General features: G+C 44.0%; 1 protein-coding gene across 1 annotated transcript in view; it reads right to left on the reverse strand.

Annotated features, from left to right (window-relative positions):
* ARHGAP42 (Rho GTPase activating protein 42) overlaps positions 1 to 22,386 on the reverse strand; it is a 168,458-nt gene that overhangs the window by 57,665 nt on the left and 88,407 nt on the right. Inside the window, exons 5-6 of the mRNA XM_083736395.1 lie at positions 6,876 to 6,977; positions 3,478 to 3,588 (exon numbers count right to left, since the gene is read on the reverse strand). Coding sequence (XP_083592521.1) covers positions 3,478 to 3,588; positions 6,876 to 6,977 — 213 coding nt within the window. The remainder of the gene's footprint in view (positions 1 to 3,477; positions 3,589 to 6,875; positions 6,978 to 22,386) is intronic.

Raw genomic sequence — 22,386 nt, forward strand, 5'->3', positions numbered from 1 at the left:
AGCATCGCGGTGTCTTCCAAACTCTACAGTTCTATGGTTCTGATTGGCCCTCAATCTTCTGCTGCCACTAATTTTAAAAGCTGATGTGTGAGATGACCATCATCTATAGCTAAGTGTGCCATTTCCACAGACACTGCAAAATCCAGTGATGTGGGGCATGTAACAACACTGCTCTTCTTCATGTGTGGCCAAAATGCTTCTCCATCTATTTGTTGAGCAGCAGAGGCATTGACCCTTTTGTAGGACTCTCTGCACGCAGAAGGTCTCAGATTCCATTCTCTGCATCTCCCTAAAAAGATCTCAGGTGGCTGGTTTGGAGAAGAACTCTATGTGAGTTCTTCTCACTCACGTGGGCAGAACCGGGCTAGATCAGGGTGCCTCAAAGTGCTGCTGAACTACAACTCCCATCATCCCTGACTATTGGCCATGATTGATGTGGCTGATGGGAGCTGGAATCCAATGACGGATGGAAAGCCATGTATTAGCCAATCCAGAAAGATCACCGGTCCGACCCACATTTGCCAGCTTTATAAATGAAGCCAGCAAAATATTAACAGAGATGTCTGTTACCATCAATGAAACTCTTACTTTGTACTTATGCAGGTTACCTGCCAGTATTCATGCATCTGTGTATTTAAGTGTAAAAAAAATAATCACTTGTTTATTTGCTCTGATCTATGTACTGTTCCGCAAATTTGCCTGCATTTAATTAAATAGTGTCCATTCCATTCCAGCAGCAATGGACTTCTTCTGCCAGGGTCAAGAGCAAGAACGGCTGCTACAGTTTTCCGGGAAATATTTTTGATAAAGCAGCTGCTAAAAAGTGAGGAGCTGGGTTATTTCTTTACGTCTCTCTCTCTCTCTCTCTCTCTCTCTCACACACACACACACACACACACACAAACGTCAAGGAAAATCTGAGCTGATTTTGTTTGCTTTGAAAATCTGCAGTTGTGTCCAATATCTTAACTCCTTGCTAAAAGTAAAAAAATAATAATAATCAGGAGTTTCTGGAAGGAGGCGTACAAGGCGCCATCCAACCTCCTTTGGGACTCCGCTCCATATTTATGTAGGTTTTACTCCTTAGCATTTTCTTCTCCTGAGGTCCAGCGCTGAGGGCCTTCTGGCGGTTCCCTCGCCACGAGAAGCCAAGTTACAGGGAACCAGGCAGAGGGCCTTCTCGGTAGTGGCGCCCGCCCTGTGGAACGCCCTCCCACCAGATGTCAAAGAGAAAAACAACTACCAGACTTTTAGAAGACATCTGAAGCAAGCCCTATTTAGGGAAGCTTTTAATGTTTAACAGATTATTGTATTTTAATATTCTGTTGGAAGCCGCCCAGAGTGGCTGGGGGAACCCAGCCAGATGGGTGGGGTATAAATAATAAATTATCATTATTATTACTCCTGGAGATGTCTCACAAGGTGGTGAAGGTTTAGGAGCATAATTTTCCTTCTCCTAGATGGGCTGCCTTCCCAGATTGATGAGCCCCATCTGCACCCCATTTCCCTCTCCAGAATGTGCAGAAACCGCCTTCTAGACTGTTGGACCCACTATTGGTCTCATCTGTTCAATCCACCAGTTCTCAAAGTAGCTAAACATGTACCTATGAAAACCTCAGGAGGACATGAGTGCATTAGCTTTCTCTATGTAAGCAACTTAAGTATGCTTACATACTCCAAAGTAAGTGTGCACAGGAGTGCAGCCTTAGAGAGTGAAGCAAGCCCCACTGAATTCAACTGAACTTACTCCCAGGTAAGTATGCCTAGGATTTCAGCCGTGATGAGGCAATCAAAGTCATATGTTGCTTAGCCCTTCCTTAGCAGTTCCATATTTTTTAATAACTTCCATACTCTCCCTTTCTTTTACTTCTTTAATAAAAGGTCAAACAGATTTATTGAAGTTTGAAGACTAATGCCTTGGTTAGGCATTCTGAGCCAATTTTTACATTATGATTTTTTTTAGTTATGTCATGTGTTGCACAGACAACACTGCTAAAGCGCAAGTCATTAAAATGTCATGCAGATAGATGGCAAGTTGTCTGCAATTTCATTCCATGCTGGATGAGGAAACTTTTACGTGACCATTCAAGGAACAGAGATTATTGTTCAGAACAGGCCTTTGACGGCTTCTGATAAATTCCCTTCTTTAATTAACCCATATATTCCACTTTAAATGCATAAACCGCAGGTTTAAGTCAGTGGTTTTCCAGAACTCTGTTCCTGGGAACCTGAGGGTTCCTCAGGAGCAAATTTTGAGTTCCTTACTGAGGTAAATAAGCTGACTTAGTTCAGGCGTCGCATTAAACTACAATGAAAGCAGCTGACCGATGGTTTGCCATGATGTATGAATTTGAAAAAAAAAAAAACCCACCATTTGCGATCAGCCAGCAAGTCAGTTCTGGAAGCAATGATGTACATTTAAAGTAGGCTTGCAACTGTAGTTTGTGCAGGCTTGGTGTGATATCTGAGTTGACAAACCATAATGAGGCCTGCTGGTCTGCCTCCAGAGACCCATGTGACTCAGAAGTGAGAATGTTCACCAGATGGAAAAAGAAAAGCAGATAAGCAGATCTAAGCCATGGTCTGCCATCTACATTAGGATAACAATACTGACAGAGGATAGAGTGGTGGTGAGACATGAGAAGAAAGCTGATTTCCAATCCTTCGAATGATGGTTTGCAGGATTTGCAATGTGCTATCTCAACACAGCCAACACGGGTGGCATTGTGGTCTAAACCACAGCGCCTAGGGCTTGCCGATCAGAAGGTCAGCGGTTCAAATCCCCACAACGGGGTGAGCTCCCATTGTTCAGTCCCAGCTCCTGCCCACCTAGCAGTTTGAAAGCATGTCAAGTGCAAGTAGATAAATGGGTACCGCTCTGGCGGGAAGGTAAATGGTGTTTCCGTGCGCTGCTCTGGTCTGCCAGAAGCGGCTTTGTCATGCTGGCCACATGACCTGGAAGCTGTCTGCGGACAAACGCCGGCTCCCTCGGCCTATAGAGCGAGATGAGCGCACAACCCCATAGTCGTCCGCGACTGGACATAACGGTCAGTGGTACCTTTGCCTTTATCTCAGCACAGCCAATGGCTTAACATTATGCCTGAAATGATCCCTTCCGTGTCATAACAATTCTTTCTCTGCAGCACCTAGCCTCAGTGCAGAATTAGGAAGGCTTTCTAGACATGTTGGGCCCTCTACATAAATGAAGAATAAACCAACCACATAATTCTTTGCAATGTGAAGGATTTTCACATACAGGCAAGCTCATCGGCAGACAGATAGATACGAAAAGAGTTTTGAGGATAGGAAATTTAAGCCACACTAACTTACAAGAAAGGAAGTGTAACACAACTATTAAAATAATGTTTAAGTGTACATATACATATATATTATGATATATCACATACTGTAAGTTTGGGTTGTGCAATTGGTTCATTCTTTGTTTATATTTCTACTTTGGTAACCACAAAAACTTACGGGCTCAACAAATTCAAACTTTTTTCTCTCTTGCACTTCTTGGATTTTAAAGACATATTCTAACGACGCTTCGTAAAAGTTTTGGTGTTCTCTGTCAATCTGTGTGTCTGCCTAAAATAAAAAGAGAAATAGAATAAAGCATTCATTTATTTACCATTTAACTATATAATAGCCAATAACGTTACCAATAAAATGCAGCTAAAAATCCACAAAACCTTAAAAAAAACAACCTCAAAGTGCAAAAAACACAGCGGTAATTTACACACTTTGTATTTATTTTTCACATGTGAAATAATGCTTTCCAGAAACCTGCATCTATTATGGAAAAAGACAGCTAGTCATTCTGGTTAAGAAAGTATCCAAACACATGCATTTATATAACTAGGCTCAAATGAAAAGACAATTCTCTACCAACACTATATTCGGAGTTCTTGTGCTCTATTTCAATGTAATTGTTGTTCAGATACTGCAATTTTATAAATAATCCATAGAAACCCCCTGCAGGGAGAAAGGTTTTATTCAAACTCGAGAGTAAAATAAGCACTTAACTCTACTTAGCCAGACCATGATTGGCTGTGAAGTATGTTATGAAACACATTCCAACTTGCTCTTTAATGGCAATTGCTTCTATTTTCCCTGCCATTAACAGAGACAGAATTACGCCCCAGTGAGAATTCTGTATGTGTAAATCCGGTACACGCAGGTAACAAAACAACTTCTCCCCCCCCCCCCGCTTGCAGTTGATTTCACCACGCAGACATCTGTTTAGTGAGTAATAATGAAGACTTAATTCCAAGTCCATAAAACAGCCTTTTACAAGTACATTACAACCTCTTGCTTATAACATGGAGGTGGCAGTAACAAATAAACAGAACAGCAGTGAATTTTAAAAGAGATGGGGTTCTCGGCATGAGCGGAATCCAGCCCTCCTCCTTTCAATTCTCGGACCCACGCGGACGGCCTCAAGTTCAATTAAGCATGTGGGGTTGCAGCTTCCCATTGAGACATTTGGTTGGCCACTGTGAATACAGTACAGACTAAATGGGCCATTGCCTTGATTTAGCAGGCTCTTCTTATGCTCTTAATCCTTCCTCTAGTTGAAAGGATCAGGTAAGCAGGTGATGGGTGAGAGCTCTCTGTTTGATGCCCTGGATAACCACTGCAAACCAGAGTTGACAGTACAGTGGTACCTTGGTTTAAGAACAGCTTTGTTGTGGTTTGGTCGTGTCCGACTCTTCATAACCCCATGGACCAGAGCATGCCAGGCACTCCTGTCTTCCACTGCCTCCCGCAGTTTGGTCAAACTCATGCTGGTAGCTTCGAGAACACTGTCCAACCATCTCGTTCTCTGTCGTCTCCTTCTCCTTGTGCCCTCCATCTTTCCCAACATCAGGGTCTTTTCCAGGGAGTCTTCTCTTCTCATGAGGTGGCCAAAGTATTGGAGCCTCAGCTTCAGGATCTGTCCTTCCAGGGAGCACTCAGGGCTGATTTCCTTCAGAATGGATCTTCTTGCTTAGTTTATGAATAACTTGGATTAAGAACGCTGCAAACCCGGAAGTAGGTGTTTTGGTTTGTGAACTTCGTCTTGGAAGCAGAAATGTTCTGCTTCCTGTTGAGTGTGTTCCATTTGCAAATTGAGTCTCCCGCTGCTATGGGAAAGCACACCTTGGTTTAAGAATGGACTTCCGGAACGGATTAAGTTCGTAAACCAAGGTACCACTGTACTAGGCTAGATGGACGAAACTGTATTTGTTCAGTGTTAGCCGGGTTGGAGAGGAAATGAACAGCTGAAGGAACTTGGCTGTTTGAGGAAATTTGGGATGGGTCAGTTATTAGTTCTGGCAACTATTCGAGGTTGAGTTTACGGCAGTCAACAGCAGCAAGAATTAAGTCTCCTGGATGTTAAATATCCAGCAAGACTCTTTCCAAAGTCCTTTGTGAAGCGTCACGCTACCTGCCTCTGCTAATTATAAAGAAACTTCCTTAGTGGACAGAATGATCTTCCTTCTATTTGACCAGAGCTGGAGGGTGCCATTCGCCTGACTTTCCTGGGGTCCACTAGTTCAAGGCCCACTGTGAGTCCAGTAGCAGCAAAAATCTGTAACAGACTCTTAGGTGACACAGCCAGGCTTAGGATAGAGAGAAAGGGATGTCTGCAGTTCTAAGGCATGAAGATTTTAAAGGAATGATGGGAACTACAAGGTGGGAGTTTGATTTAAATGAATGGGGATTTATACAAATATTTTTATTTTTTTGGTGGGACAGGAAATGTTCTTGATGTGCTAAGGGGAATATTATGGATGGTGAAAATGGTTTTGTAGAGCAGCCAAATGTGAAGAGTATGGAGCGGAAGGGAATATTATTCTACACAATCAGCCAATAAATTTCTACAAAACACACAAAATCCCACACTGGGAAGGTAGAAACAGTTGAGTTGGTCTTTTGTAGACCATCACACTCTGACAACCTGACCCAACATCTATGGAACGTCTTACCAGACCTCATCACTGCAAACTTTCTGGAAAAATCCAAAAAGAACTGCTCCCCTTGGCCTTTCTTCAATATTTTTATGCTGAGCTGCTGCCGATTTAAGTCGTATTATATTATTGCATGTTAATGTTTTTGGGTCTGATTGTTGTTTAATTTCTTACTGCTGACTTTATAGATTGATTGATTGTGCTGTGCTGCGTAATAGTATTGTGTAACTGCGCTACGGGTAGCCTAAAAATATGCAAAAGGCAAGGGTGCCGGCATGAACAACATTCCATAATCCTCAGATGATAATTCATTATTGTGTTTAGACAGGCAGGTTAATGGCAAACAACACAAACTGTGTAATTTCACTCTTTTGCTGTAAATCCTGGAAATAGAGAAGTCTATTGCAGGCATAGACAAACTTGGCCCTCCAGATGTTTTGAGACTACAATTCCCATCATCCCTGACCACTGGTCCTGTTAGCTAGGGATGATGGGAGTTGTAGTCCCAAAACATCTGGAGGGCTGAGTTTGCCTATGCCTGGTCTACCGGATTGGATTCCATTATTGATCAGAGGACACTACTAAGTTAAATCTTATTTAAGGTGTGTATTTTGCGTTTTTATTTATTTTTATTGTACAACACCTTGGGCTGCTTTTGGGAGAAAGGGTGATCTAAAAAGGCAACTAATCAACAAATGAAGTATAGTGACAAATTTATCATTATATTTAAACATATATTTAATATCCATATGCAAGTCGTTTATATGTACGTCAAATCTCTGAACAGAAGCATGGATGACTGTTCTACATAAATTCAGAAGGTGATTGTCACTTACCCTCGTTGATCCTTCCCCTTCCCCCCTCTTTATTAATGCAAATAAAATAATAATAAAATAAAAGCCCCAATGGTAAAGAGCTTACGTCTTGCAGGTGTGATTCCTTCTTCTTGGCAGATAAATTTAAGTGCTTCTCTAAGGTTGAATAATACTTTTCACTTTCTTTATCAAACTTCTTCTTTCCTTCCTGGAAAACAAGACATTCCAAAGTAAAGAACAGGAAACTAGAACCGAACGTATTGAAGAAAAGACTTCTCACCCATTGGATCAGGGATCCCCAAACATCTGACTTCACCTATCCCTTTATGAGCTTATGAAATTCTCATCAACCCCAACCCAAATTCTTGGGAAGGGAAATGAAACAAAGTCAAGAAACACCAATACATAATCAAGGTTCGTTAATCACTGACCCCCGTTACTAGGAATTGTAAAAATGTAAAAAATAAATAAATGAGGAAGTACAGTGGATGCTCGGGTTGCGAACGTGATCCGTGCGGGAAGCACGTTCGCAACCTGCAGCGTTCACAACCTGCAGTGCCACTCCTGCGCACATGCGGGTCGCAATTTGGTGCTTCTGCACATGCGCAAGCACTGAAACCCGGAAGTAACCCTTTCTGGTACTTCCGGGTTTTGCGCGGTGCAGAACCTGAAATCGCGCAACCCAAAGTGTCTGTAACCCGAGCTATGACTGTAATACTGTTGTAGTGTGGAATCCTCTTCTTAAATACAGAGGTTCCTCATTGCCAAGGGAGGTCCGCTGTGTACATGCCCATATTCGTTATTTCTTCATCGTTCACCATCACATTTTTCACACTATGCATCATTAACTTCTTTCCCACTCTTAGGCCTTTTCCATCCCCAAGGTCTACAGATTCATCGCCTGCACAGTCCCATTTAGCCATGCTGCGACTTGCATAGGTGACAGAGACCAGTGGGGATTGTGCCTAAGGAGAAAAACAACAGGCATCTTGACAAGTAATGACAGCTGCCCAGGAAGCTGCAAACTGCCCTCCAGAAGTGAAGGCCCTCTAGCAAACGTTGCTAATAATCCTTCCTTATTCCTTACCTCCCAACCCTGCACTGCAAAGTCCCATTTGATGGGAGAGCTGCATACTGCTACCATAAATTCTCACGTTTTATCTGTCCCTATATATTGACGTAGCAGTGCTACACACACACACACGTGTCTGGAAATGTTCAAGGTCAGACCAAAACTCTTATTCTTATTATCTTTGTAAGATGGGAGCCCCCTTCCCAACATTGAAGGTGGTTTTTAGAAAGCAAGGAAATAAATTCATGCATAACCACAGCCTACTGCATCTTTGCCCTCCATATGATTAAAAAAAATCAAATATCCTCTTGGTACATTTTTAATGCAACATGGATATACATCAGGTTAAGATATATATCGGAAGCCCTTTGCTTCTTAAAAGGAGGAAGGCGTTTCAGCAGATGCCAATGCAGCTTTAATAAATAATAATAATAATAATAATAATAATAATAATAATAATAATAAATTTTATTTATACCCCGCCCTCCCCAGCCAGAGCCGGGCTCAGGGCAGCTAACACCAGAAAAATTACAGTAAAAACATAATAAGGAAAAAAAACAACCCAATTTAAAATACAGGTTAAAACACAATTTAAAATGCAGCCTCATTTTAAAAGTAGCCCATAGATCCAAACCATAAGGGGAGGGAAATGTAAGGGTCAGACTGACTTCAAACGAAAGGCCAGGTGGAACAGCTCTGTCTTGCAGGCCCTGCAGAAAGATGTCAAGTCCTGCAAGGCCATAGTCTCTTGTGACAGAGCATTCCACCAAGTTGGGGCCAGTACTGAAAAGGCCCTGGCCCTAGGTGAGACCAATCTAACCACCTTGCGACTTGGGACCTCCAAAATGTTGTCATTTGTGGACCTTAAGGTCCTCTGCGGGGCATAACAGGAGAGGCGGTCCGGTAGGTACATGGGTCCTACGCCATCCTCCTAGCTTTGAGGAGATGAAGATCCACCTGCACACAAAGTGCAGCCCTCAGCCCTCGAAGCTTCTAACTCAGCTGGCATCAGAGTCCTGAGCCAGACATGTGGGTTTGGCCTAGAGCAATGTTGGCTGCTGACCTGTCCCATTCATGGCATCAAGTCCTGCCAGCATGCCCAGAGGAGCTTTCTGGTGGGGGAAAAAAATCAACAGAATGTCCTACCTACATAAAAAGGACTCTGCTGGGATCAGGCAAAAAGCCCACCTAGTCTAGTACTTTAGTCTCACGGTGGCCAGCTAGATGCCCTGATTGCGATTCCCAACAACTACCACCCACAGGTGCACTGATCCATTTTGGGACTAAGGGACGTTGCATTTTTCCGGAGGACAGGAAGTGACAATGTGCAAGGAACACCCCGGGTGAATGGGTCGGAGGCATGGGACAAACACTTCTTTTCTTCTACATGCAACTCACACCCGTTTGCAAGGAGCAACAAGTTGGCTGCTTCTGGGGTTTTTTAGTTTTTAATCTTGTCCCCCTCCAGGACATTTTCTCATCCAGACCCTCCCCTTGGGTTTTTCTCAGGCAAAGCCCATAATTTCACATTTCTTCCAACTACGCATGGTGAAACACACGGAGGAATACAGAACTAGCTACACGGCAAGAGCAATTTGAACAATATAAAAAACAACAACAAAAACCACAGAAATGTTGATATATAATCCTGAAATTTGTCCATAATGCGGCAGCTAGACTGGTGACTGGGAGTGGCCGCTGGGACCACATAACACCGGTCCTGAGAGATCTGCATTGGCTCCCAGTACGTTTCCGAGCACAATTCAAAGTGTTGGGGCTGACCTTTAAAGCCCTAAACGGCCTCGGTCCAGTATACCTGAAGGAGCGTCTCCACCCCCATCGTTCAGCCCGGACACTGAAGTCCAGCTCCGATGGCCTTCTGGCGGTTCCCTCACTGCCAGACAGCCACATCTGGAGAGCTGCAGGTCCCCCATCTCTGATCTAGAGCAGTGTCCCGCTTTGAGGCAGGATAATCTTCCTGTGAGATAGCCTAGACCACAATGTGCCCGAAAAAGTAAACACATGTGATAGATAAAAGCTTCAGATGGAAGTAAGCCAGCAGTTCTCAACCTGTGGGTCCCCAGATGTTGTTGGACTACAACTCCCATCATCCCTGAGCTCTGGCCTTGCTAGCTAGGGATGATGGGAGTTGTGGTCCAACAACATATGGGGACCCACAGGTTGAGAAAGGCTGAAATAAGCCAACCGAGGAACCTCAGAAATCAGGTGGAGATCCACTGGGTTCTAACCCACACAACCCCATGGATCTTGCTAGAGGACTGTTCCCTAAGTGGACACAGGATTACAGCCTCAAAATCCCAGTCATTTTTGCATGCATGCGATAAGAGATAGAGCTGAATTCTCTCTCTCTCTCTCTAGCTCTACATTACAACAGAAATCCCGAGGGAAGCAATTCTCACTGAATGCTCCTTTCACTCAATATTTAAGTGAAACTTACAGTTGAGAATCACAATCCAAAATGAGCTCCTGTAACAAACAGTTAAGCATTCCATTTGTTGTGACTGTGATAAATGAGCCATCTGAAATTCTGCAACATCTCACACTGGCTCCTGCCCAAATTCTGCCCACATGCAGAACTAGCAAGCATGGCTAACAGACAATTAAAATTCTTGCCTCCCTCACAGAGGCAAACAAAAGGTAGCCTGTTAAGATATGTGCAACACTTCATCCCACCTTTTATCTTATTTTTAAAAAACTGTTTTGAAAGCAGCTATTCTGAAAGAGAGAAGTTTAACAACCATGACTTCCTGTTCCTAGGGTACCCTGTGGTCTGAGAGCTGCATTTACTGGAAAGCAATGCTACAAATCTGCTTTTTAATTTTCTCTTATTTACCACATGCCAACATTCCTCTTTCAAACGACCCGAGATGGGGAAGAACGCGAACAATTGCAGTCGGTGCCTGAGCCATCGCTCAGCCGTTTTGACTGAATTTACATCTTCATTTTTATTTCGGACATGATGGAACTGCTGGGAATCTCTCCATAAAATGCTAGTGAGCCAGACTCTTCTGACTTTTAAAAAATAAATGACTTGGACAAATATTCCAGGAACGCTATAATTTATTATTATTATTTTTTTAAGCCAGGCTTCCAAACCGATAGGTCAGCAAGTACCGTAGAATTGCCAATGATTTTCAGGTCAACCTCACCCCCAGCACATGTGGAAGTTCATGCATAACCACCAATGAAAGAGATACGAGGGGGGGGGGAATCAAAAGCATATCAAGGAATTTACCTTGTAAAAAAGCCAGCGACATTTTTGAGTACGTTGACGAATCTTATGGAACAAGGGTGGGAAGCCTCAAGTCTGGGAGCTTCTCTCTTTGTCGTCCCCCCCCCCCCGCCCCAGACTCCCTCTAAGGAATGCCTCCTCCTCAGGCCACTGGCTCCTCACCTGCTTTTTCGTCACTTGGAATGTATTACAGTGGTACCTCAGGTTACATACGCTTCAGGTTACAGACTCCGCTAACCCAGAAATAGTGCTTCAGGTTAAGAACTTTGCTTCAGGATAAGAACAGAAATTGGGCTCTGGCAGCGCGGCGGCAGCAGGAGGCCCCATTAGCTAAAGTGGTGCTTCAGGTTAAGAACAGTTTCAGGTTCAGTACGGACCTACGGAACGAATTAAGTACATAACCCGAGGTACCACTGTAGGTCGTATTTTGGGGGGATGTCTTACTTTCAGGGAGAGACGGTAGCTCAGCTGGTTAGAGCATGGTGCTGATAATGCCAAGGTTGCAGGTTCGATCTCCCGTATGGGGCAGCTGCGTATTCCTACATTGAAGGGGGTTGGAAAAGATGGCTCTGAGGGTCCCTTAAAGGTAAAGTTAAAGGGACCCCTGACCACTAGGTCCAGTTGTGACGGACTGTGGGGTTGCGGCGCTCATCTCGCTTTATTGGCCGAGGGAGCCGGCGTACAGCTTCCGGATCATGTGGCCAGCATGACTAAGCCGCTTCTGGAGAACCAGAGCAGCACATGGAAACACCGTTTACCTTCCTGCCGGAGCGGTACCTATTTATCTACTTGTACTTTGATGTGCTTTTGAACTGCTAAGTTGACAGGAGCAGGGACCGAGCAACGGGAGCTCACCCCGTCATGGGGATTTGAACCATCAACCTTCTGATCAGCAAGTCCTAGGCTCAGTGGTTAAACCCACAGCGCCACCCACGTCCCTCTGAGGGTCCCTTCCAACTCTACAATTTTATAGAGAGGTATGGATGTCAGGCCCATGCAGACTGGAGGGGGGAAGCAGTCAGGTACACTTGCCCCGGGCCTCAGAAGGGGGGCAGGGGAATGCCAGCTGTTTTTCCATTTGTCTGAGTTTATAACCTTATTCTAACAAGACTCCTGCCTTGGGTATGCTCTGCATGGGCCTGGTGGATGTGCAAGCCTTCCATAGGACAAATGCACCCTATTGTGCAAAAATAAAAGTCACAATCACTTGTTCCACCCATTTATTTCATTTTATTTCTCCCTTTGGCTGCTACTCACCACTGGCCTTCCACCCCTGCCAGAAAGCAGCTGTCAGGCTGAAAAAGCTTCCAAATCCTTGTACACCCAGCAATATGTAGCTTATAGGCAACATCCATGAAGATCAACGCTACTTTTCCCTTGATAATCCCGTAACCTCCTATTTGTCAGGAACAACATGCGAAAGCAACTCCACCCCTGTCCACCATATATGCTTGGAAAGCAATGCAAAACATTTCATCACTTATTGCAGTGGTACCTCGGTTTACATACACTTCAGGTTACATACGCTTCAGGTTAGACTCCGCTAACCCAGAAACAGTACCTCGGGATAAGAACGTTGCTTCAGGATGAGAACAGAAATTGTGCAGCGGCGGCACAGCGGTAGCAGGAGGCCCCATTAGCTAAAGTGGTACCTCAGGTTAAGAACAGTTTCAGGTTAAGAATGGACCTCTGGAACGAATTAAATACTTAACCCGATGTACCACTGTATATTTATTCCTCAAACTGAATTATTTCCCCTTCCGCACTTGTTTTCACAGCTAACGGTATAAGCAGCTAACAGCATCAGAGGAGGAGGACTTTGGCCCCCTTCTAGGGTTTCCTAATTAGGCTTTCAGATCCCAGTGCCCTCCAGTTGTTTCTAACTACAACTGGGAGTTATAGTCAGAAACGTCTGTTAGGAACCAAATTGGTGAAGCGGGTTTAGCTGAATCAGTCTGAGCCTCTATTGCAGGTGTCCGTTCTATACTTCTAGGTAGCATCAGAAGGCAGCCATCCCTCATTTCAGGAAGAAGTTCCCCCTTCCTGGTGGAATGTCACAAAATCTGGAGCGCTTTCTTTTGTTTGCACAGATCTGGCTTTCCAGATAGTCTCCTGTACTGTATCTTGGAAGCAATAAATTCTTTCCAGCCTCCTTAATCAATGAGGAACACTGACCTCACCATCACTTTTGTTCAAATCTTTAGACAGCTGTTAAGCTTTGGCCGCAAAGTCAGACTCTGGTCCCCCCCCCCCCGCATGAAGTCTCTGATTCAATCTTCAATACCCACCCCTCTAAGAGACTTGTGGAATTTATAGGCTTCGCTCTTGCTTCTATGCTAAGTGCTTGGCCCAATTCTTACTGAGAAGATTCTCCCAGAAGCCACTTGGCCACGGACCAAACATTTCCTCTAATGTGTGACCACCACAGGCTTCCAGTTTATGACTGGTGGGAGGGTCATAAATTGAGGGTCCCGTAGCAACCCCCTAAAAGCAAGGTTAGATTGTCTGCCAAACACTAAAGGCTGTTAAGACAGTATGAGTGTCAAGCTGGAATAACTACAATATAATGGACCTACCACAGGCAAAGGGGCTCTATAAAGTGGGACTCTGCTCAGCACTAACCAGTCTACTTTTTCCCTTTTAAAAAGGAATATGTAACACTGGACATGATTACTGTGGTCAAATGTCACACTAAACCATGGGTAGGCAAACTAAGGCCCAGGGGCCGGATCTGCCTCAATCACCTTCTAAATCCAGCCCGCTGACAGTCCGGGAATCAGCATGTTTTTACATGAGTAGAATGTGTGCTTTTATTTAAAATGCATCTCAGGGTTATTTGTGGGGCATAGGAATTTTTTCATTCCCCCCTCCAAAAAAAAATATATAGTTCGGCCCTCCACAAGGTCTGAGGGACAGTGGACCGGCCCCCTGCTGAAAAAGTCTGCTGATCCTTGCACTAAACCATGGCTTAGCACAACATGCATGCGCAGGAAAAAGCCACAGCAAGCCCCTTCCCTGTTGCATGGCTGGGAGAACTTTTAGCTCAGCTGTGTTTTGATGGACAGACCATGGTTAACATTAACTGTACTCAGTTAAACTGTACTCAGTAAAAAAAGTCTAACCTGGTGTAAACTAACCATTGTTAATGTTAATCACAGCTCTGGTTCCAGGTGACATAGCAAGTTGTGGCTGGGGAAACCCAGCCAGATGGGCGGGGTATGAACAATAAAATATTATTATTGTTATAACAAAAGAGTAAAGGAATGCTTTCCAACTCCTCCGGCCCATGTGAACACACTGACCTTGGTGTTGCTAAAGCAAAAACGATGCTTCAACCATAGAATTAGTGAATGGTAGAGTTGGAAGAGGATCCAGGGGTCATCTAGTCTTGCCCCCTGAAATGCAGGAATTGCAATGGAAATATCCGTGACAGATGGCCAGCTGTCTGTACAAACTGTGGGGTTCATCTGCTGATTATAAAGTTGTCCATTTCCTCATTCTTATCATCTATCTATCTCAAATGGGCACAGAAACATTACAGCCCCTAGCTTAGATGACTTTCAAAGAGCATTAGACTTGATCCTCATGAATTTATCTATTTCATGCAGTCATGATAGATATAGGAAAATTATAGGCAGCTCAACATAAAAAAACCCTAAGATCATGGCCACTGGTCTCATCACCTCCTGGCAAATAGAAGGGGAAGAAATGGAGGCAGTGAGAGAATTTACTTTCTTGGGCTCCATGATCACTGCAAATGGTGACAGTACTAACGACATTAAAAGACCCCTGCTTCTTGGGAGAAAAGCAATGACAAACCTAGACAGCATCTTAAAAAGCAGAGACATCACCTTGCCAACAAAGGTCCGTATAATTAAAGCTATGTTTTTCCCAGTAGTGATGTATGGAAGTGAGAGCTGGACCATAAAGAAGGCTGATCACCGAAGAATTGATGCTTTTGAATTAAGGTGCTGGAGGAGACTCTTGAGAGTCCCATGGACTGCAAGAAGATCAAACCTATCCATTCTTAAGGAAATCAGTCCTGAGTGCTCACTGGAAGGACAGATCCTGAAGCTGAGGCTCCAATACTTTGGCCACCTCATGAGAAGAGAAGACTCCCTGGAAAAAACCCTGATGTCGGGAAAGATTGAGGGCACAAGGAGAAGGGGATGACAGAGGACGAGATAGTTGGACAGTGTTCTTGAAGACACAAACATGAGTTTGACCAAACTGCGTGAAGCAGTGGAGGACAGGAGTGCCTGGCGTGCTCTGGTCCATGGGGTCACGAAGAGTCGGACACGGCTAAACAACAACATAGGCAGTATAACACTATTGGCTGATGGTGAAAACTGGGAGTGGGCTGTTGCTTTCATTCCATTGCTTGTGTGTTTCCCATAAGCATCTGCTTAGCCAACTAGACCATTTCTCTTATCCAATAGAACTCTGCTTTTATCCTTGAGGGGATCACATGAAGATTGTGACTGATCCCTTCTTTGTGAAGGTTCATCCGTACAAAATTATGAGATGTTGCCACCAGTCTGTCAAATCTCCTGATGAAGCCTTAGGCAGCCCAGCTATCTGGACAATTTATCAGCCCAACGGACAAGCTCCCCTCTTCTTAAACCTAGCTATAGAGACTTTGAAACAGTAAGAAGTTTTAGATTTACCCCCCGCTCAAAGCCCAACTCTTGCCTTGTGAACTATATAACCTTAGAACACAAAAGGAGTGGCTTAACAACTTCACGGTCTAGAATGTCAGGAAGATTAAGTGAGAAATTCCAGAAAACTGCCCTTTAAAGCCAAATGTCAACAAATAAAGAATTTTATTTTGGGAAAAGGGAGAGGGTCAGGGTGGGGAAGAGAATGAGAAAGGAACCACACGTAAAGAAACTTGCACATCAAATCAAAATGCGATCTAACTTACGTGGTTACCTTTTACCTACTATCATAGAATCTGGGCTTCAGAGCATGTGCAGAGTTCCATGGAGAAAAGTAGCCCTGAAGCTCTCCATTGCTGGGGTCCTGATTTTGTTTGTTTTAAGAACTGAGAGTGAAGTCTAACCTTTTTATTTAATTGTCAAGACCAGTAAAAATGGGCTTTGAACAAAGACTGCTTAGTTTTGGGACAATACAAAACAGACTCGGTTGCTGATTATTAAGAAGTACCTTCATCTTCCTAATGACTCTGAAGGTACATCTCAGAACAGCTAGCCAATTCTGAAGAGTCAGTTAAGGAGGGATTACATTTAGAATGTGAATTCAGAATCAAAACCCAGGATATAGTCAATGGAACTTACAGAAGTGCAGTGCACCATATGAAAAATAGGCAGATAATCTAATAGCAAAATATGCACTTTTTGAAATATTACTTAAGTCTTTGGTGTGACAACTGCAAAAACGCTTCCTGCCAGAAATAACACATCAGAGATGTAAAAAATATTTCTAAAATTCTACTTTTCTGCATTTTCTGTCATATCTTTGAAACAAACAGCTTGAAATACGGCTTCCCCCTTCCAATAAGGAAGAAAACTTTAGATAATGCCCTGTAATATTTTTCCATACTGCGATCCATGCGAAGAGTAGCTTTCAGAAATGTAATATTTCTTAAAGGTTTTCTTCCCTTCTTTTGATTTTCTTAATTGTTTCAGCATGTTACTTGAAACAGTATCCTGTTTTGAAAACGAACAGCCAGAGGAGTGGAGTCTGGTTCCCTTCTTTATTCATCCTTTTCGAGTGTGTTTAATGAAATGTCATAGTGTGTATATATCCCTTGGACAATTCATCCTAAGAGCTGCTTTGCTTGACTAAGACCAAAGGTTCATCTGATTTAAGGTTCTGGTTCTAACAGCATGCGAGCAGACAGACACTTCTGAAATCTTGAAGAAGGAAAGAAGGCAAACGTCTTCTGCCATTTGTTCCCACTGTCTGGTCCAGAGATGCTCGTCTCGAAATATGGTGGTTTCGTTTAACTGTAATGGCTTATGGCTGTTGTCAGACCTAGCCATTATTGGTGCCTTTCTTTGAAATTGAAATACTTTATTGTCACTTGTACAACTTGTATACAGTGAGATTACACGAGCAACCCCCACTCAGCTCTCTTAGTCTTAATTCCCCTCGTTTACTGACGCACACCCACCAAACCCGAAAGTCAGTTGCCCTGTTGTTATTTTTTCATTCAGCAGCCTAACAGCCCACGGATAGAAGCTGTTTTTTACCCTGTTGGTGCGACTAATCATGCTTCTATATCTTCTGCCCAAGGGCAGGAGATCAAGAAAGTGCCGGCCAGGGTGTGAATCATCCCTGAGAATTTTCCACACTCTCCTGAGGCAACGTTCTTCTGCTATTTCTAGAAGGAAGGGTGTTAGCATGGGGTGGGCACTTGCTCAGCTGAGCACTGGGAGCCTTCCACACCTCAACCGAGCACCTTAAGTAAGCCCTTCCCCTCCGCCCCACATGAGCTGGAGACTTGCTCACCTGAGGTGCTGGAAAACTTATTCCCTGCGGGTCAAGGAAGCCGTCCTCTCTCTCGAGCTGGCATGCACAAGCAGGAGGACGCAGGTGGTCTAAACCACTGAGCCTCTTGGGGCTTGCTGATCGGAAGGTCGGTGGTTTGAATCCCCATGACGGGGTGAGCTCCCGTTGCTCTGTCCCAGCTCCTGCCAACCTAGCAGTCTAAAAGCACGCCAGTGCAAGCAGATAAATAGGTACCACTGTGGTGGGAAGGTAAATGGCATTTCTGTGCACTCTGGCTTCTGTCACGGTGTCCCGTTGTGCCAGAAGCAGTTCAGTAATGATGGCCACATGACCAGGAAAGCTGTCTGTGGACAAACGCCAGCTCCCTTGGCCTGAAAGCAAGGCCTGAAGCGTATGTAACCCGAGGTACCACTATACCACCCTTCATTCGTAGATCTGGAGACAGTTAGCAAAGCGTGTTCTCCTTCATGGAGAGCACGTGTTGCGGTGGGGTCTGCTGAGCCACCCCTCTGTTACCAGGCAGGGTCTCTAAAGATGGCCCGGGGCAGTGATTGGTTCACTGGGTTGCTGGGGTAAAAGTTATGTTGCAATTTTGGTGGGAGGGGTAAAATGTTTAAATACTCTGCACGCAGCCTAGAGCTTTCTCTTTGCTGCGTGCAACGGATCACCTGGAGCACTTGGACCGTCTGGAGGATAGTGGAGCGATCTTCTCATTGTCTCATTGTCTGGTTACATTTCTTTATTTTCCCCTTCTTTTTAATCTTCTCTAGTCCCTTAATTAATTTAATTCCCCCCTTTTTCTGTTTGAAATAGCAATATAGCAAGTTAGCAATATAAAAACACAAGTTACAAAAACAACACAGTACATAATCAAAACAAGAACAGAAACTAACCAATAACTCCCTTACAATCTAGGGATAGCCAATCTTAAATTCAGTTTTGCAAATCAGTTTGTGGCTTTTATAAGAATTCTCATGAAAATTCATCTGGGAGGCCAACATATCCCTGCCTCCCAACGACCACCTACCATCTACCATTAACCATCTACCACCGCTGTGAGTGTACAATTGTTGGACCCTAATAAAGGCCCCAAACAGAGGATGCCAAGGAAGAAAGAGAAAAAAATGAAGGGGAGTTAAAAAAAGAAAAAGAAAGAAGCAGCAAGAAGAAAGGAAAGAGAGAGAAGAAAAGGAAAGAGGAAAAAAAGACAAGGGGGAAAGGAGCAATAAATAAAAATAAAGAGGACTTCCTATTTTACATCTTCCAGTTAACATAAAAAAAGTTATTTAAGACATTCAGCCCATGATAACATCTGTCTTCTCCACTTTCTGCTACACAATATTTCTTTTAAATCCAAGTGTTTTGATGTTTATTTACAGATTCAGACTCTCTCTTTTTTTTAATAATATTCGGAAGGGCTAACAGCAGATGGAGAAACAAACATACTTTAAAAAACAGCATCTGCTAAAACAACTTTTTCCCAGCAACTATCAAGCAACATCTCGGCACAGACCTTCCCAGTTGGATGGCCAGAACCATCTTATGAGAAAATAAATCTCATGCTCAAGAACTGTTTACAATGCCCTTCCTGTTTACTGATGGAAAAAGGTGACTTAAACCAAAGGCTAACTAGGGACATGCAGGCCTTCCCTTAGGCTGGCTAAGCAACTGCCAGCAGATTTTAGAGCACGGTTGTTGCATGTCAAGGCCCCCAAGCCACCCCCCAATAACCCAAATCAATTTTGGTTTGGGTTTTTGGCACAATTTTGGCCACAACTTTATTTAAATACATCCGAGTGAGTGGTTGCTTAGGCATTGGTTCTGACTATCTGTCCTTGCCCAGGGGAGAGAACTGACTTCCGGATTCCAGCAAAAGCCAGTGCAGGAAACAAATTTTGGGGAGAAAATGAAGCTGGGCCTCAGTCCCTCACTTCTCGCCCTCATGCTCCTGGTGGCTTGCACGGCCCAAGTCCAATGCCAGGGACAAGGACGAAAAGAATGGCAAGCCCCTGGATTCCTTTAACGGAATTCCCTTTCCGCGCCACCATTGGAGGGGTAGGCACTTACCCCTCCACCAACCAATTTGAACCAATGCCTAACCTCCAACCTTACAAGTTGTGACGATTTGCTATGCAGTAGGCAAAACCAAATGGCACCAGCCAATCAGCCAAATGGACAAATTCCTACCAGGCCCCTGCCTCAAAGCAGACGACCCCATGAAAGGAATAGCAAGGTCAAGCGAACAACCCCCCCAATACAGGGAGGGAGGGTGGGCGGGTGATCCGGTGCAAGCAGCCAAGAGAACACTCAAAGTTTGGTGACCAGTGTTTAAAACCTCTGATACCTCCTTCAAAACTGGCAACAAACAGTTCTCCCCAGCGACCCGATTAACCAATTCACTGCCTGGGTCCCTCTACAAATCCGCCCAGCAACAATGGGGTGGCTTGTATCCCCCACCGCAACACACACTCTCTGTTAGGGAGAACACGTTTTGTGAAAGTCTTGAGTGCTGCTGCCCACAACACCCACTTTTTTGGCCCTGACAAAGAAATGGACACACTTAGGTCCATTCATTTTCAGGGTCTGGTGCCTCCTACCTCTTAGTGGAGATGTGCAGTTCTCAAACCCTTTGTGGAACTCCAAGTGATTCCCCAGAATGATGTCAGGGACTGGGAAGCCAAGATGAGGGCAGGGTGCATAGTTCAAGCTAGTTGCTGGTTTCCCAGACTAAGCTCAGGGGAAAGAAGGAGGCTTAGCTGGCAGCACAATAACTGTTCTAAGCTGAAACTCTCCATCACTGGGCTTGTCTGCGAAATGAGCACCAGAATAAGCTATACCTCTCTGCCTAGGAACATTTGTGAAGCCCTGGAAGAGTACCGGTATATTCCCTGTTCCCCACAAGGACTCTAAGCTCCCATCTTCCCTGACCATTGGCTGTGCTAGTTGGGGCTGATGGGAGTTCAACTCTGACAACGTAAGGCAAGAATTGAGACCAACCGAAGGACGTTTAATAGGCTTCGTCACCCAACCCCAGAAATTTGCTGGGAAGAAAAACATGCAGGGGTTTTGAGACGCGTTGGCAAATAATCTAAAATGAAGCTGGACAGCTGTTCTGCCCAATATCAGATCAAAATGCAAAACAAAGATCTTTTTTAAAAGATGTTGTTTTTAACATCTCTTTTGTGAGATTCATTTTTTTAAAAATAATTTTTACAGTGGTACCTCGGGTTACAGATGCTTCAGGTTACAGACTCCGCTAACCCAGAAATAGTACCTCAGGTTAAGAACTTTGCTTCAGGATGAGAACAAACAGACCTCCAGAATGAATTAAGTTCTTAACCTGAGGTAACACTGTATTAGTGTAACAAGATAAATTTCACATTTAACACATTAGAATTTCAAAATCAAACAAGATTCTTCCGAATCTTAGGACTTCCCTCCTCCCTTCTGTGGGTCCTTTAGATATCTTAATCAACTGCATATTATAGTTAATCCAAATTATAATCCTCCAGTGTGTCCAAAGTCTTGGTAACTTTGCAAAAGTTACTGAAAGCCATGTCAAAGAGTTCGAATGTTTACATTGGTCTTTTAAATACAGTCTATATTTGTCCCATTCTCTATTGAAGTTTTGATCTTCCTGATTTCTGATGTTCTCAGAAAGATATTAAAGCAGCCTTCTTCTTTGCCACCTCACCTCCATCAGTCAACATTTGTTCAAAGAATGATCGCAAAAGACCCCCGCATCAAATCCTGGAGAATTGTTGCCGATCAATGTACAGCGTTTCACTGAGTGAACTGGGACAACGGTCTGATCATTTACATGCTGAGCCCTGGGTTTAAGCCAAGACAGAAGCTTTAAGTAGGCAAGAAATCAAGATATATTCATGCGGCTGCAGATTTTACCTTGGTATTGAAGTATTCTACAGTATTAATAGGACTGCAGGCCACACTATGTCAGAGACTCTGGGAGAGCTGGTGTTAGCAGTGCAGTTAAATAAGCTGAGTTGCAAATCAAGATATCTGAGGAACCACCTTGTTCCCTACATCCCCTCTGAGGGTCTTTCTTGTGACGCAACAGGTATTTGTTCCACAGTTGTGCGACTAGGGTCTTTTAGCACAGTGGAATGCTTTCCTGCAGAACACACTTCCCATAACTGATGGACACGGCATTTTGTCTTCTACTGAACACTGCTCAAAACGTTTGTTTCTTCATAATTTCCCAGAGAGACAAGTCTATTCACTGACAGCATTTGGCTGGTGGTATATTACAGCAATCTTACACGTTCAAATGCACTTTTTTGCTTTAAGTTTGTACCGTTTAACGCTCTTATAAAGGCTCCACGTAAATAAAACCAAGGGGTCTCTATCTGAAATGTCACTCCTGCTGCGAATTCACTACACAGCTTAAGGCAGAGAACACTACAGTTCTCCTCCCTGCCCCAATCTGCAAACTACAGATAATGGGACGGACTTATCTTATGGGACTGGTGGAAAGATTGCAGCAAGGATAATGTACACAGAGCGCTCAGAACACTCTGAAATGCCACATCAATGCGAAGCGGAGCCAAATCAACAGAGCAACAAACAGATCTGTCTCTTGCTCTGCCAAGACCAACAGAGAGGCAGATGTAAATGTTAGAGGAAAGAGAAGGAGCCTTCTTCAGTGTCTTTAAAAAAGTATCTCGGTTTGCCCCTTCTGTCTTCTTTGATCTGACACTGGCAGCAATAAAGAGGGAGATGAGCATTTCAGCAAACATTGCTAAATGCTATTGTACAGGATGAAGGCTTTCGACTAAATGCAGACGGCACAGCAACCCG

Source organism: Podarcis gaigeae (genome assembly GCF_964106915.1).
Source record: "Podarcis gaigeae genome assembly, chromosome: 4".
Taxonomy (NCBI): domain Eukaryota; kingdom Metazoa; phylum Chordata; class Lepidosauria; order Squamata; family Lacertidae; genus Podarcis; species Podarcis gaigeae.